A 14191-nucleotide genomic window follows, 5' to 3' on the forward strand; every position below is an offset into this window, starting at 1 on the left:
TGGTCATCTGTATTGCTCCTTCATCAAAAGAAAGCACAACTTTCAAAATCAAATGCGATTTAGAGAGACTTCAGCTCACCGGGCGTAAGACTCACTTCAGAACAGTTTGTGTGCATTTTGATGTATCATTTGACGCTATCATTTAGCAAGACAAATCTTCTTGTATTGACCTCACACATTGGAAAATGCACTGAGCTGTCACCAATGTCTTACAAATGCAATTATGCCATCTAGTGGCAAAACAATTATCTCAACACAAATCATACTTGTTTTTTATCAGTGGCCTTGACCTGCAAGAGACCATTTAGCAAGACAAATCTTCTTGTATTGACCTCACACATTGGAAAATGCACTGAGCTGTCATCAATGTCTTACAAATGCAATTATGCCACCTAGTGGCAAAAAAATTATCTCAACACAAATCACACTTGTTTTTCATCAGTGGCCTTGACCTGCAGAGACCAGGCTGTGTAGGAGTGGATTTACTCATGCATTATGGTCATCTGTATTGCTCCTTCATCAAAAGACAGCACAGCTTTCAAAATCAAATGCAATTTAGAGAGACTTCAGAACAGTTTGTGTGTATTTTGATCTACCATTAGACGCTATCATTTAGCGAGACAAATCTTCTCGTATTGACCTCACGCATTGAAAAATGCACTGAGCTGTCACCAATGTCTTACAAATGCAATTATGCCATCTAGTGGCAAAAAAAATATCTCAACCCAAATCACACTTGTTTTTTTATCAGTGGCCTTGACCTGCAGAGACCAGGATGTGTAGGAGTGGATTTACTCATGCATTATGGTCATCTGTATTGCTCCTTCATCAAAAGACAGCACAACTTTCAAAATCAAATGCGATTTAGAGAGACTTCAGCTCACCGAGCGTAAGACTCACTTCGATCTACCATTAGACGCTATCATTTAGCAAGACAAATCTTCTTGTATTGACCTTACACATTATGAAGAATATTGGCCTGCAGGGGTTGAATGAAGATACTCAAAGAACCCCCAGGACTAAAACGGCGGTTGTAGACTCGCTAACAAAGGGTTAACGTCAGGCAACTTGTGTAATTTCTCTGCTTCAGTGCCACACCCCCCCTGCTACCTCACGGGAGCTCCAGGCTGCGCGGGGCCCATCATCAGGCTTCCGCTACTGGCTAATGGAGCTGTCACATATGGCCCAATGTCAAGAGCCTAACAAGACACTCATTGGTGAACTCATAGAGAAAACGCTCATATGGCCAGAGGGTGCTGTGTCTGTGAGTAGGTTGCACGGCAGACATGGGAACGGTGACAATGACACAAGAAAAATGTGTATATAAAAAGGCCCATACATAGCATTAGCTGGGCTTCTGTGTCAGTTTCTTACGGATTAAAGCAGTATTTCAACAATTTCCATTTTGTACAATTTCTGCTTGATTGTTTGGTTTCTGAAGTGTAATACTCGTAACGTACTGTCTCGTGAGATCTAGTAATTCTCATAAAATGTTTACACAACGGGTTTGTTTATGGAAGATGGACGCCCAGAAATGCTTGCAAAACTTCCAAATTGTTGTTATGATTACTTTGCTTGTATCTACTGCTGCTGCCTTGACTGTTTTAAACAGAAAGCGAAGGAAGTGCAAGATTGTTCCAAGGCAAAGTCCTTGAGTCGGTCTCTTCAATGTAAACCCAGCTATTGATACATTCAAAGGTCAAACTGTCATAATTATGAAATAAAAACAGCCTAACTTGCTTTTGATAAAACTATACTAGCACTCCAGCCTTAATGCTTTGAATGCGCGTCAGATTAATTTGTGCAATTTTCGAGTCTGTTGTTCTTTTCACATTTTCTTCTCTTCACATCCATGGTCGAGGCGGGTCCTCATTTTGGACTACACCACCAAAAGCCAAAGAAAAAGCAACAGCCTCTGAGATTTACGTACGACTGAAAAGCAAAGCAACATGGCTCAGAACTAATTCATATGCAAGTTGTTCTGTGTACTTCAACTGGAAAATGAAATATCAATCCCAGCACGAAACCACTGCGTGCTGTGCTACTTCAATTGAAATGTCTTCATGCTAACGTTTATTACATCTAAGAGCAAATAAGGCTGATTTGATTGGCACAAAGAGATATCAAATTGCTGAGACTTTAATAAATGTAAAATACTTCCTGTTTAATATGCTCCATGTGAGAAGTCAATGACATGAAAAATACCAAACATAAATAGTTTAGTTCCGTAGTTTAGGACCCAAAAAATGCAGAGTCCCTTTTTTGAACCCAATCTAGCATAATGTTCATGAAAGTGGCCCCCGAAGACAGCCCTTTGCCACTCAATACATGGCGACTGGTGTGAATGGTGTGCTGTTTTTCTGGCCTTGTGGGAAATAAGATGTTAAACCAAATAGCAGGAGGCCGGTTGAGTGCATTCGGTCTAGACGCCGAAAACGTATCGGACATGTCCTTGAATCTATCAAGGCTCCGTTGGCCCTCTCATCATCATGCTTATGGAGCTGCCCCAACCAGCATTAATATTCTAGTATACAGAGTCGTCCTCTTAGTCGCCATTGCTCCTTAGCATCGCAGCCTCCCCGGTGAAATAGGGCTCTCCGGGGACTCGTGCCTCAACTGCACAGTCTTTGTCGGCACCCATTTATTCTCGCTGATCGAGATCACTAAACTGCTGAATAAACAGCCCATTCAGTCATTTGCATACATTACGGTAATGGAAAGAGAAAAATGTATCACTAAAGCCAAATGAAGTGCTTCCACTGATTTCTGTGTGATTTCTTCTTCAGCCTTTTCCATTTTTTTATGCAATAGTGTCAATACTTAAGTCAGATTTTCTGATTTGCTAGGTTAAATAAGTTCACTTTCAACACACACACACACATCACAATGTTGTGGAAAAGTTATAGCTTTGCTTCCATTTTCGCTTTCTGATAGTGGGAAGGTTATGTATATTAATTCAATGTGACACATGAATCAACTCCAGATGAAAAGTTGCTACTAGGGGTGTCAAAATTAGTGCATTAATTCTGAATTAATGTAAAGTTAATTAAATGCCACTACTTTTTTTTTTTTAAATGCACGATTAATTTAATGACTGCCTCTTACTTGTCTGTACTGAGGGAATTCCAGTCGCAACACAGCAGACATGTCCACGTCAAAATTTAGCAGCAATGAATTTAATAATAATGCATATAGTTGTGGAGACTGGGGTCAAGTTGCATGTTACAATTTCCAAAAGGTGCAGAATTTCACAAGTGACTTCATGTTAAAGATGAGATAACTCTTAATATGAAAAGAAAAATGCACTGAGCTGTCACCGATGTCTTACAAATGCAATTATGCCATCTAGTGGCAGAAAAATGATCTCAACACAAATCCCACTTGTTTTTTACAGTACAGTACATCTTTTTAATTTTAACTAAATTTTATGAATTATGAAATTACTGATCAATGACTAAAAGATGCCTCCATATTTCTATTAGTTTAAGATTTGTTCCACCTTTATGCTAACAAGATTATGAAAACTATGGAAATAAGTGATTTTATTCTACATTTAGAACAGATATGAAATTTGCGATTAATACTGAGTTAAAGCTACTGAACGTAGAATATTCCATTTTGAATCACTACTGCCACCTGCTGCCAAAAAATGAAACTATACATACCGGGGGAAAAAAGTTCCATATTGCAGCTTTAACTGTTGAAGTCATGCGATTAATTCCGATAAAAAAAATGTAATCGCCTGACACCCCTAGTTGCTGCCCTCCAATTTCGATGAAGTTCACTATAACTACAATTGTCTTTAACATCAGTAAAACAGTAAAAAAGATGATGATTTAAGTGATAGATTTCATTGATATCTTGCGTGACAGCTTTTGGACAAATTGGGCTGTTATGTGTGTAATCTTTTTTCCACGTTTTAGAAGCAACGCTTTGGTACAAGTATTGCAGGATCCTTAACTCAGCCGTTGAATGTGCACATCTGTGTATATAAAAATGTCCTCATGTTCAGATTAACAACAAAACCTGACTAAACTGCTTTGTTAGATCGCTGCCAACAATCAGTTGTTGTCTGGAGTGGCAGTCTCAACAGAAATGCTAGCATACCAGCTAATTAGAAGGGAAAATAAAGCAGTTTTTTTTTTCAACGGCATAAAAGACAAAATTCAAAACTAGACAAACATTCAGTAGAAAGAAAATGCAGATTCGTTACAGCGCAAGTGATAATTGCATGCTTGCTTTTCCGTTGCTATTACACACAGGTGATATGTAAATGACGCACTCCGGGGAGCTAAGTGAGAGAACAGGCATGCACTTTCATCTGTTGACTTGAGTCTTGCGTGCCAATTTGTCAGGATTGCAACAAAATAACACAATAAGGACCGCAATTAAACTACAATCGAATGCCTCTGAAGACACACAGTTCGGAAATCGGGCCAACATCCGGAAGGTAAACCTTCTCTTCTCTGAAGCAATTTCTTACTGGCACTGCAAAAGTCAGCCACGGAAGGTTGGGAAGAATCGAACGGGGAGCGGATGGACTCTTTTAGGTCACGACCAGACAACCTCTCGCCATTACTCTCAGGGGAGGAACTCCAGACAGTGAGGGACAGCCGTGCTGCAGTACATCTACACTTCTCGGGTTCCTCTCAATCAAACCTTCAGTTCTCCAAGGAGAGCCGCAGAATCGATAGCAACATCAAGGGTGCAAGGGAAGCTCTCCTTCCCGCCTGCTGCACTCCTCGCAGAGCACCGTTCCAGAGTCTTTTTCTCAATGCTTTTAATTACATAAGTAAATATTGTTTGTGTCAAGCGCTTAGTGTATACGTACTAACCAATTCACCGTTTGACACACCCCTGAGACGCTGGCCAATCACAGCGCAGCACAGATTTTAGGTGGTGCTCTGTTGATTTTAGTGCTTGCTCTCTCTCTTTCTTTTTTTTAACTCTTTGACTGCCAGACGTTTTCAGAAAAGGGATGCCGTGGGTGTCAGCCGATTTTAAGCATTTTGACTGATCTTTCAAGGTCCATAGAAAATTATGTGTTTGGACTATGGAAACACACATACTACCAAATAAAAGATTGGACTCTCATCTTTCATCAGGAAAAAAAAGTTTGTTTCTACCTTATTCCGTTTTTCAGTAATCAACAATAGAAAATGGTTAGTTTCACCTCTGTTTTGAAACAAACGTCTTTTAACGTCTTTGGCACTCCTCCATAGGATTTTACTAAACGTTATTTAACGTTTTTGGCAGTCAAAGAGTTAACATTTACAATATACAGAGTGTCCTGAAAAAAAAGTTAAATATTTTATCTAAATAATAATAAATAATGATGCCCTTGGAACAGGAATGTATGAATTTGTGATATAACTTTTAAGTATTAAAGGGACTGCAACATGAAAAATCTACTTTATGGAGCTTTTAGCCATGTTAAAATGCTAATTCCTCACCAAAAAACATGAACATGAAGTTGTGCTTTCCTCCATTCGACCCTGTATGAGAAATCTTATTCTGCTCTCCAAGCACCAGCCCCTCCCAACCTGAGAAAACGAGCTGTTGACACGGTTTGACGTCATTGCGCGTGACCCCCACCCCCGCACCGCCTCTGCGGACTAAACACACGCACACTTTCTCTGAGACCTCCATGGGATAATGACAAAAGTAGCCTTTATCAATAAACATTCTGTCCAAATGAATTCAAAGCAATCAATTATTCTTCACATTTGCAATGCCATGATTTGGTTTATGTCGCTTAGCAAGTTTTCTAAATTAAACGCTAGATAGCCAAGATACAAAGTGAGTGGATGGATGGATGAGGTCATTATGAAGTACACCTCATGTCGGCATTGCCAGTTTACTATTAACTCTTTGACTGCCAAAAACGTTAAATAACGTTTAATAAAACCCTATGGAGGAGTGCCAAAGACGTTAAAAGACGTTTGTTTCAAAACAGAGGTGAAACTAACCATTTTCTATTGTTGATTACTGAAAAACGGAATAAGGTAGGAACAAACTTTTTTTTTCTGATGAAAGATGAGAGTCCAATCTTTCATTTGGTAGTATGTGTGTTTCCATAGTCCAAACACATTATTTTCTGTGGACCTTGAAAGATCAGTCAAAATGCTTAAATCGGCTGGCACCCACGGTATCCCTTTTCTGAAAACGTCTGGCAGTCAAAGAGTTAAAATCAACAAGCACACATTTGTCTTCTCCAGGGTATTATCTGTAAAATATGGTATGCAGTTCTTACTTCCTTAACATAAATGCTAACATTAGGCTACTAACAAGAGGATACTAACAAGCTAATGACATTAGCTCTTTTCATTCACGTCTTTTTACTTTTTGGCTTTTAGTGCTTGGCTGTCTTAGCAACAGTAACTAAGTGGGGTGGCAACAAGGTGAATTATGAAACTTGCATTAAGATCAATATTTGGCAAGCAAAGGTTCCACCATCGATCATCCCTATACTGTTATCCGTTATCGTATTTCCTGCACTTATTTCCCGGGTGAGCTGAAGCCTTTCCCGCTCGACACCCTGGATTGGTTGCTAGTCAATCACAAGGGATTTTAAGACAGATAACTGAAATTCACACAAGGCGGCTGCATGAAAGTCAGCCGAGTGAACCAATGACCAAAAAAAAAAAAAGACATTTCATTTAAGAAAAGCTTTACATTACGGCAAATTCAATTGTGGTGGATATATTGAAAGAGTACAGGTGCCATGAGAGAAGATGGTCATGCGGCCGGGGTCAGTAGATGAAATCAGGGAGAGGAGATAGATAAGTTGGCGTGAGGGTCTGGAGCCACCATTAAAGAGTCCCCCGGGGGGGACAGCCAGCCGTGGCAGACTGCAGTAAAAATAGCCTCAGGCATGATTTCACTCGAGGGAACCAGGGAAGAAGCGAGGAGGGAGATCCGATCAACATCTCACAGCAAGGCAGCCAGATCCATTCTCTTGAGGTCCCCCGGGTGCCACCTATCACACCAAGTGACTTTAAGTGCTTACCGGCGAGGACGCAACAAACACAGCATGCCTTCGCCGCTCCAATGCATAGCGTGACCTCATATTCTATGCGCCGTACATCTATATAAGGATGCCAACGGGGGGAAAAAAAGGATATCGACATTTTTTCCACAAACTTATCTTGCGGGTCGTCACTTTTGGGGAAGTTCTCAATGTCGTTTTCCAGCCTGACGATGTGACGCTCCATGGTGGTCAGACTGCTTTTGAGGATTTCAGCAGAGACTGTGGACAAAAAAATATATCATACATAAATTAACGTTTCTAGCAATAAAAGTGGTATAAACATGATGTTGTGACTCCAGCTTGATCCATTTCTGGCATCGCAAGTGATGCATTCTTAGTGTGTTTACAGTATAAGCGCGTGTGTGTGTGTGTGTGTTTGTGTGTAGTGTGGCTCATTAATCAGTCTGTAATCACTGTTTGCCGCGTTGCTGCGGATTTCACAGTATTCAGATCCGCCTTTTCAAGCTGACACTTCAAACAGCGAGTCTTAAGGGATCAGATGGGACACCAGCATGAATGCACAGCCGTGTTTAGGTTGATGTTAAAGGGTTTAGGCTCATCGACACACACACGCGCACTGGCACACACTTCTGGAGTTAAAAGAGGAAGGAGTCATTAAAGGAGGCACACTTAGTAAAAATGGAAATGTGTGGCATAGAGTACGACGAAAAGAGTTGCTTTAATCTAGGTTGAATTCAATCGAATTGTAGCTATAAATAATTTCATATGCCTTGTTGATGCATCTGAATACATGCAGTAGTCAACACAACACTATTTAACACAAGATAGAACCAATTTCTATTAGTATAATAGTGACTTACTGGACACAGCATAAAATATATGCACACTAATAAATAGGGTTCAGTTTAATATTATATGCTACATGAATTGTTCAGAAAATATATGTATCTATAGTAATAAAAGTAAGATTTTCAATAAATTTAACACTATTTTATCAGCTAATAAATTTTAAATAATAATAAACATTTGTTTAAACTATACTTAAAAAAAAATAGCACTAAAATAACTGACTGTAAAACTTGTTTTGTTTAAAATAAAAATAACAATAATAATTAAAAGAAATACTACTACAATTAAAACAATTGTAATACTTAATGCTAAAATTAAAATCCTCTCTGCACCCATAATTATCTTTACGGTTACATTTTATGATGCTGGTTTTAAATGTTGCACTATACCTGTGTGAATATATAATACAATGATATCATTAGGGATGGGCGAGTACTGATAACAGGTATCGGATACCCAGCCTTATTTACGGGTATCGGTACTTGAGGCGGAAAATAAAAACAAAAACAAAATTGCCATTCATTTCATGCAATTTTAAGGGAAAATGCTATATTGGGATATATAGATTTTCTGCCGTAGTTTTTTATTTTTTATGTATCGAAAGTACTAGTGGTATTGGTACTTAGAATCAATATCGGGGACTACTCGAGAGTTGAGTACTCGTACTGGTATCGAAAAACAATTTTAAGTGCTAGCATCCCTAGCTATTATACATTTTTACCATGATGATGATAATGATAATAATTTCTAATAATGAAACATGCAATATACCTTATATTAAATTCTGTTCCCTAATATATTTTATTTCAACCCAATCTTTACATATTGCAATGAGACCACTTTATTAGTTTTTCTGAAGCTCACAACCACACATCAAAACCAAGCGTCGATAAGTTATGTCACTTAACCTACCCCACCCCCAAGCATCTGCAAGGTTAGCCCACCCACTTCCACTGTAATTGAAGTGGGAGAGGAGAAATAAGACGGGCTGACAAGCACGGTGGCCTCAGTCACGCAAGGGTCAACCTTGTCCTGCTGTACATCAATTCCGCGGCTGGGATTCACTCTTGTTCTCATCTTCCCACAATAAAATTGAATGGCAGCATTGTGGCTCGCATGCACACCAGGCCAGCCTTCAGCGCGCTCGCGGACGCTACCTCGAGTGGACGACCATTTGAACACACACTTAGCACACAGGCACACGCACGTTCTGTACCGCGTGGTAACAGCACCGCTGTGATGGGTTTAGTGGTGCTGTAGCAATACAATAAAGCAAAGGGTTGAGGTCACTTGGCGTTATTAGACTCTGCAGCTGGTCGGCTCGCTGCAAGCATAGTGACATAGCAGTTAGGGAATGTTGTCATATTTGCTGGTAGAAAGCCATATAATATACCGTTGATGTGTTCTCTTCACTAAATATCACAGTTGATTCATTTAATAGTTCAGATGCTATGCTGCGATTGGTTTTATTTTTGCCCATTAATAATGCAATTTTAAGGCAATTTTCTTAGGATCTTCTGCCATCTACTAAGCGCTACTCAATTAGCCTGTTAGCCTTACTATTCATTAGCTTAACTACTGTTTTGAACTTACTTACTAGTTTCTTATTTGTTGCTATTTTATAGTTACAATGGCAAAAATGTACTTATTTTAACGGTTCCGGATGTGATCCACTGTAAAATCAACTTTATACGTATCATACCAGCGCCGACTACCAGTGCGTCTGACTGGCACAAAATCTGCTCCTCATTTCTATCATGACAGGATACAAGAAAATAAATCACGGATCCCTACCGTCAGCCATTTTAGTTCAAATGTGCTTTTTGTTATGGTTTTTACCTCAAAAAAAACTTTCTTGGAAATTCACATTATCACCGTACCAGAAATTTGAGCTTATTTTGATAAAGCCTCAAGTTTGTTAGTTAGTAGCAATATTTTAACACAAGTTTGCCAATGGCCAGTAAACTTTGTAGCAACATGCAAAAAGGGTCAAGGGAAGAAAAACAAAAACAAAGGTCAAATAAATGTTTTCACTTCATTAGAATTGAATTTATTAACATTTGTAAGAGTCTAAAACAGAATGCTTGGCATTCCACATAATTATATGTAAACAAAAGTGATGTTCTGGTGCTCCTGGTCTTGCCTCATGGTCACAAGACCTGAATATTAACCATCCATCCATTAACCAGTCATCAACCGGACTTGATACCAGGTGTCCGTAGCACTCTGTTGAGTTTCCAAATAGACCAAAACAGGGCACGTGACTAGCCTGACACGTGATTGCAAACTGAGCCACAGTGAACATGTGGAATGAACCAACTTGTATGTGCCTCTCTGCTAAATCGCATAATGGCTGCACCCACGGAACCCCTGGATAAAACATATTGAGGAAAATGGCCTGGATGGCCACCGGGGAGACCCCCCTGACATTTAGACACATGGTCAATGCTGTATAAGCGCTGCTAATGCGAACTGTCCCAGATCTCACACAAGGCATCTGAAAGACATCCATCTGTCCATGTTCGATAGCACGTGTCCTCATTAGGGCCGCAAGTGAACAGCAGCCTATCTCAGCTACAGTACACCCTGTACTGGCCATTAACCAATCGCAGGGCACATATGAAAATCAATACAATTTAGAGTTTTCAATTATTGATTATGTTTTGGAGTGAGTGAGAGATAGCCAGATGCAAATATGGGCAGTCACATTTGAACCTGAGACCCCCTCAACTGTGAGGCAGACACCCTAGTCAGTAGCCTAGTAGCCGTCAAGTCTTGCTTTCAACACAGCTGGTGTTAACTTAGGCCTCTTTGGCACAAATACTTTATAATCAGATGTGACGAGAGCTAGGCCGTTATATGACTATGACCTTTCTATGGTCCTATTGCTATGGTCTTGTCTATGGCAATCTTGGCACACTTACTAGTTCAATCCAGCTAAGACCGTGGCGTCACACAATCGTCAGATTTCCATCCAATTGTTTTAAATTTATGAAGTGAATTTACTGAAAATGCGCAAAACAGACATGTGACTTATGCGCATTTCCATCAGTTCTTCTTTTTGCAAATATTGAGAGGGGACTCCGTCCCTGTAGGTGGCAGTATACATCATAGAGATGAGATCCACCAGTAATTTTAAAGAAGAAGACCAAGAAGCGACTGCGCCATGCGATGACGTGACGAGTTTGCTTTTGTAATTCTTGATAAACCGTAGCGTTTTTTTTTTTTTTGTTGCTGTTTTCCATCTAAAATTAATTAATGTTCGCTTCTTTAATTAATTCCAAAAAGATTTCTGTTTAGTCATCCCCCAAACATACCTTACTTTATTGTCCGCCATTGCTTTGTGACTACAAACGTACGTGTGACGTAATATCAGGTAAAAACGTGCGACATGTATCTGGTCTTGTCAGCGTTTATTCGCAAAACCCGTTTCCTTAGCCACAATCCACATTTTCCTTTTTTCGATACGCTTCAAAATCCACCCCCTCCAAGCGTAGAATATTTTTGGGCGAAAATTCGGATAAAAAATGGGTGGACACCCAACTATTGTCACATGGGATAGGTAAAATACTACGACACACTATGTAGGTGTGGCTAAGGTAGTATAAAAACAAAAAAAAAATGTATAAAGTAGATCTTCCACGTGGCAGAAAAGGCCTTGCACGCAATGTCTTTGTTATCCATTAAATAGTTCAACTAACAATATACAGTCTTCTGGTAGTTAATGTTAGTGTAAAGCCCATATCCCACTGAGCGGTGAAAAACTGCAAGGGTAGGATATAGAGCACATGTGTCAAAATCCGGTCCTGGAGGGCCCGAGTCCAGCATGTTTTTGAGGTTTCGTTACTCCAACACACCTGATTCAATGATCAGGATAATTATCAGGCTCCTTCAGAGCTTGCTGATGAGCTTAAATATGAATAAGCTGTGTTGAACCTGGGAGACCTCTAAAACATGCAGGACTCAGGCCCTCGAGGACTGGATTTTGACACCACTGATAAAGAGGTTTAAAAAAAAAAAAGATTTTGCATCAGGATTCGTCAGGGTTCATTCAAGGTGGCAAAGATATTCGCCAGACGTTCGTCAATAGTTTTAATGGTTGCTGACAGTTTTTCTTGTTGAAAAATAGAAAGAAAAAAAAACTGTTGGAGAACGTCTGGCCAACATTAGACTTGAACAAACCCTGACAATAAATCAACACTCAGTACATTTACAAACATTTGTCTCTCCCAGTGATACAGGCGTAAGCAAGCATTAAATACAAAAGTACAGGTGAAAGTCCCCTTGGAACTTTTCACAGGGAAGGTGTGAGACTTCACACCCCTCTCCTGGCTTTCCCTGAATCCCTTTCACATCGGCACCATTCTGCCCCGATGAATGTTTCAAAAAGCCGGACAAATGCCAGCTCAAATTCCATCTCTCAATTTCATGTTGGCTCTCACTGGAAAACTGAAAACTGAAAAAAGACTGCTTTGACAGGCAAAGTAAACGGAGGGCTAGTCAAGGTGCATAATCTAGTGTTGAGCCACTTTTTCCACCTAGGTAATGTATAAACATGTTCTTTTTTAAATATTGTTAAAGTCAGGTTTTTTTTTTTTGTGTGGAAATATTATACTGTACATTCAAATTTCTAGCCTTCGGTGCCAGATTAATTTGGTATGTGCAGAATGTAGCACAGCTTCTTTTGGGATATCATTAGTAAAATTACTGCTGAAATAACGCAGCTATTTTCAGGGGACAAAACATGGCCGCACTGTTATCTTCTGAATGCACACTTCAAGGGGATCAGAGCAAGAACAGGGTGGGAATAAGGGGCTCTATACTCTGCCTTTCCAAGCAGACGGAGATTTCTGAGATGTGTAAAATTATTATAATGACTCCTGTCAGCGAGATCTGCCAGTCTCTTTTATTGATGCATGGAGAACATTTCTGAGAATCTCCTCAGGTTTTGAATGAGGAGCCACAAGCGTACAGACAAAAGCTGCTTTCCCTTTCAAGCTGTCTACTCAACGTTGTTTTTTCACGCCAGGATAAAAAAAAGTATATCCATGTTAAATGATATAGTGTTCACACATGTGTATTTATGTGGCAGTTCAACCCCGTAACCTTTGTTACATGGTCGTCTTTGTAGCCATAGAAATTACAATGAGCAGCAACGACCCACTTCTACTCGACTTCAAGCTACGCTGGCATTGCTATTTTATGAGTGTATTTCATCCACGCAAATAATTTCACATTGATGCTTTACAAGTCATTTCTATTTCCCCACAAAGGCAGCAGTGTGAGCATATGTATCGATCGCATACAGTAGGATTTGAAGCAAACAACAATATAACCACATATTGTATATTTTTCCAGTGCAAAATGATCTCTTGCTATATAAATAACCATTCAGGGATGACACATAACTGTTGAACAAGAAACCAACCAAAAAAACAAAAACAAAAAAAATCATAAAATATTTCTAATTGAATTGCATGTTTCTGAACTCCTGATATGTTAACCAAAAGTCAATTTTTGAGACAATCCAATTATCTTTTTTTTTTTTTTTTTTTTTGCTTTTTAAGGAGAGCTCAGTATTGTTCATTCGATTTGACATGTCATCATTGCTCTCCTTTTTTTATTTTTTATTAAAAAAAATTTTTTTTAATATATATACTGTATATATATATATATATATATATATATATATATTTTTTTTTTTTATGTGGGTGAGTATGTGTATGTGCGTGTGTGTGCGTGCGTGCGTGCGTGCGTGCGAGCATGTGTGTATTCATCAGTTCACCTAAAACCTATTAAAAAAAATCCCATACTAATAATATAATATAATAATAAATTGCCAAATGCAGAAACATCCATTGAGAACATTGAGACAATCCAATTATCAATACAGCGTACAGTTGTACAAAAAGACATCTTTAGCCTCTACAAATGTGTCCTTACAAGGAAGAATGTTGTAGAAAGTGCATAGCAAAGTATTTTTTGCGGTCAATAAAGTTGCGAGTTTCTTGCGTGTTTTACTGCAGAGGGCAAAGACTTCCCAGGGAATAGTCATCATCACCCCCGGGTCAATGTCTAAACTTTCCCATACATTCAAATATATTGTAATTGACTCCATTTGTAATTCCTCCAGAGATCTGGTGCTGGCTTGGAGCTGCGGTGGCTGCCAAAACCAATAATGTCTCACAGACATGACATTGTAAAGCTCTGAGGTGCAATACACTTTTTTGTGGGGTGGCAGTGATATTTTTGCTCATATGGTGGTTCAGATAATGGATGGATGGATCTTTTCTTTTTTTCAAGAATGTTTTTTTTTAAACGACAAACTATTTCCAAAAGTTTAAGCAATTG

General features: G+C 39.2%; 1 protein-coding gene across 5 annotated transcripts in view; it reads right to left on the minus strand.

Annotated features, from left to right (window-relative positions):
* The window catches only part of diaph2 (diaphanous-related formin 2), a 421729-nt gene that overhangs the window by 126126 nt on the left and 281412 nt on the right, over window positions 1–14191 (minus strand). For all 5 annotated transcript variants that reach the window (XM_077577699.1, XM_077577700.1, XM_077577701.1 and 2 more), the window contains one exon: window positions 7125–7249. In XM_077577699.1, the coding sequence (XP_077433825.1) occupies window positions 7125–7249 (125 nt within the window). The remainder of the gene's footprint in view (window positions 1–7124; window positions 7250–14191) is intronic.

This window comes from Vanacampus margaritifer, chromosome 10 (genome assembly GCF_051991255.1).
Source record: "Vanacampus margaritifer isolate UIUO_Vmar chromosome 10, RoL_Vmar_1.0, whole genome shotgun sequence".
Taxonomy (NCBI): Eukaryota; Metazoa; Chordata; class Actinopteri; order Syngnathiformes; family Syngnathidae; genus Vanacampus; species Vanacampus margaritifer.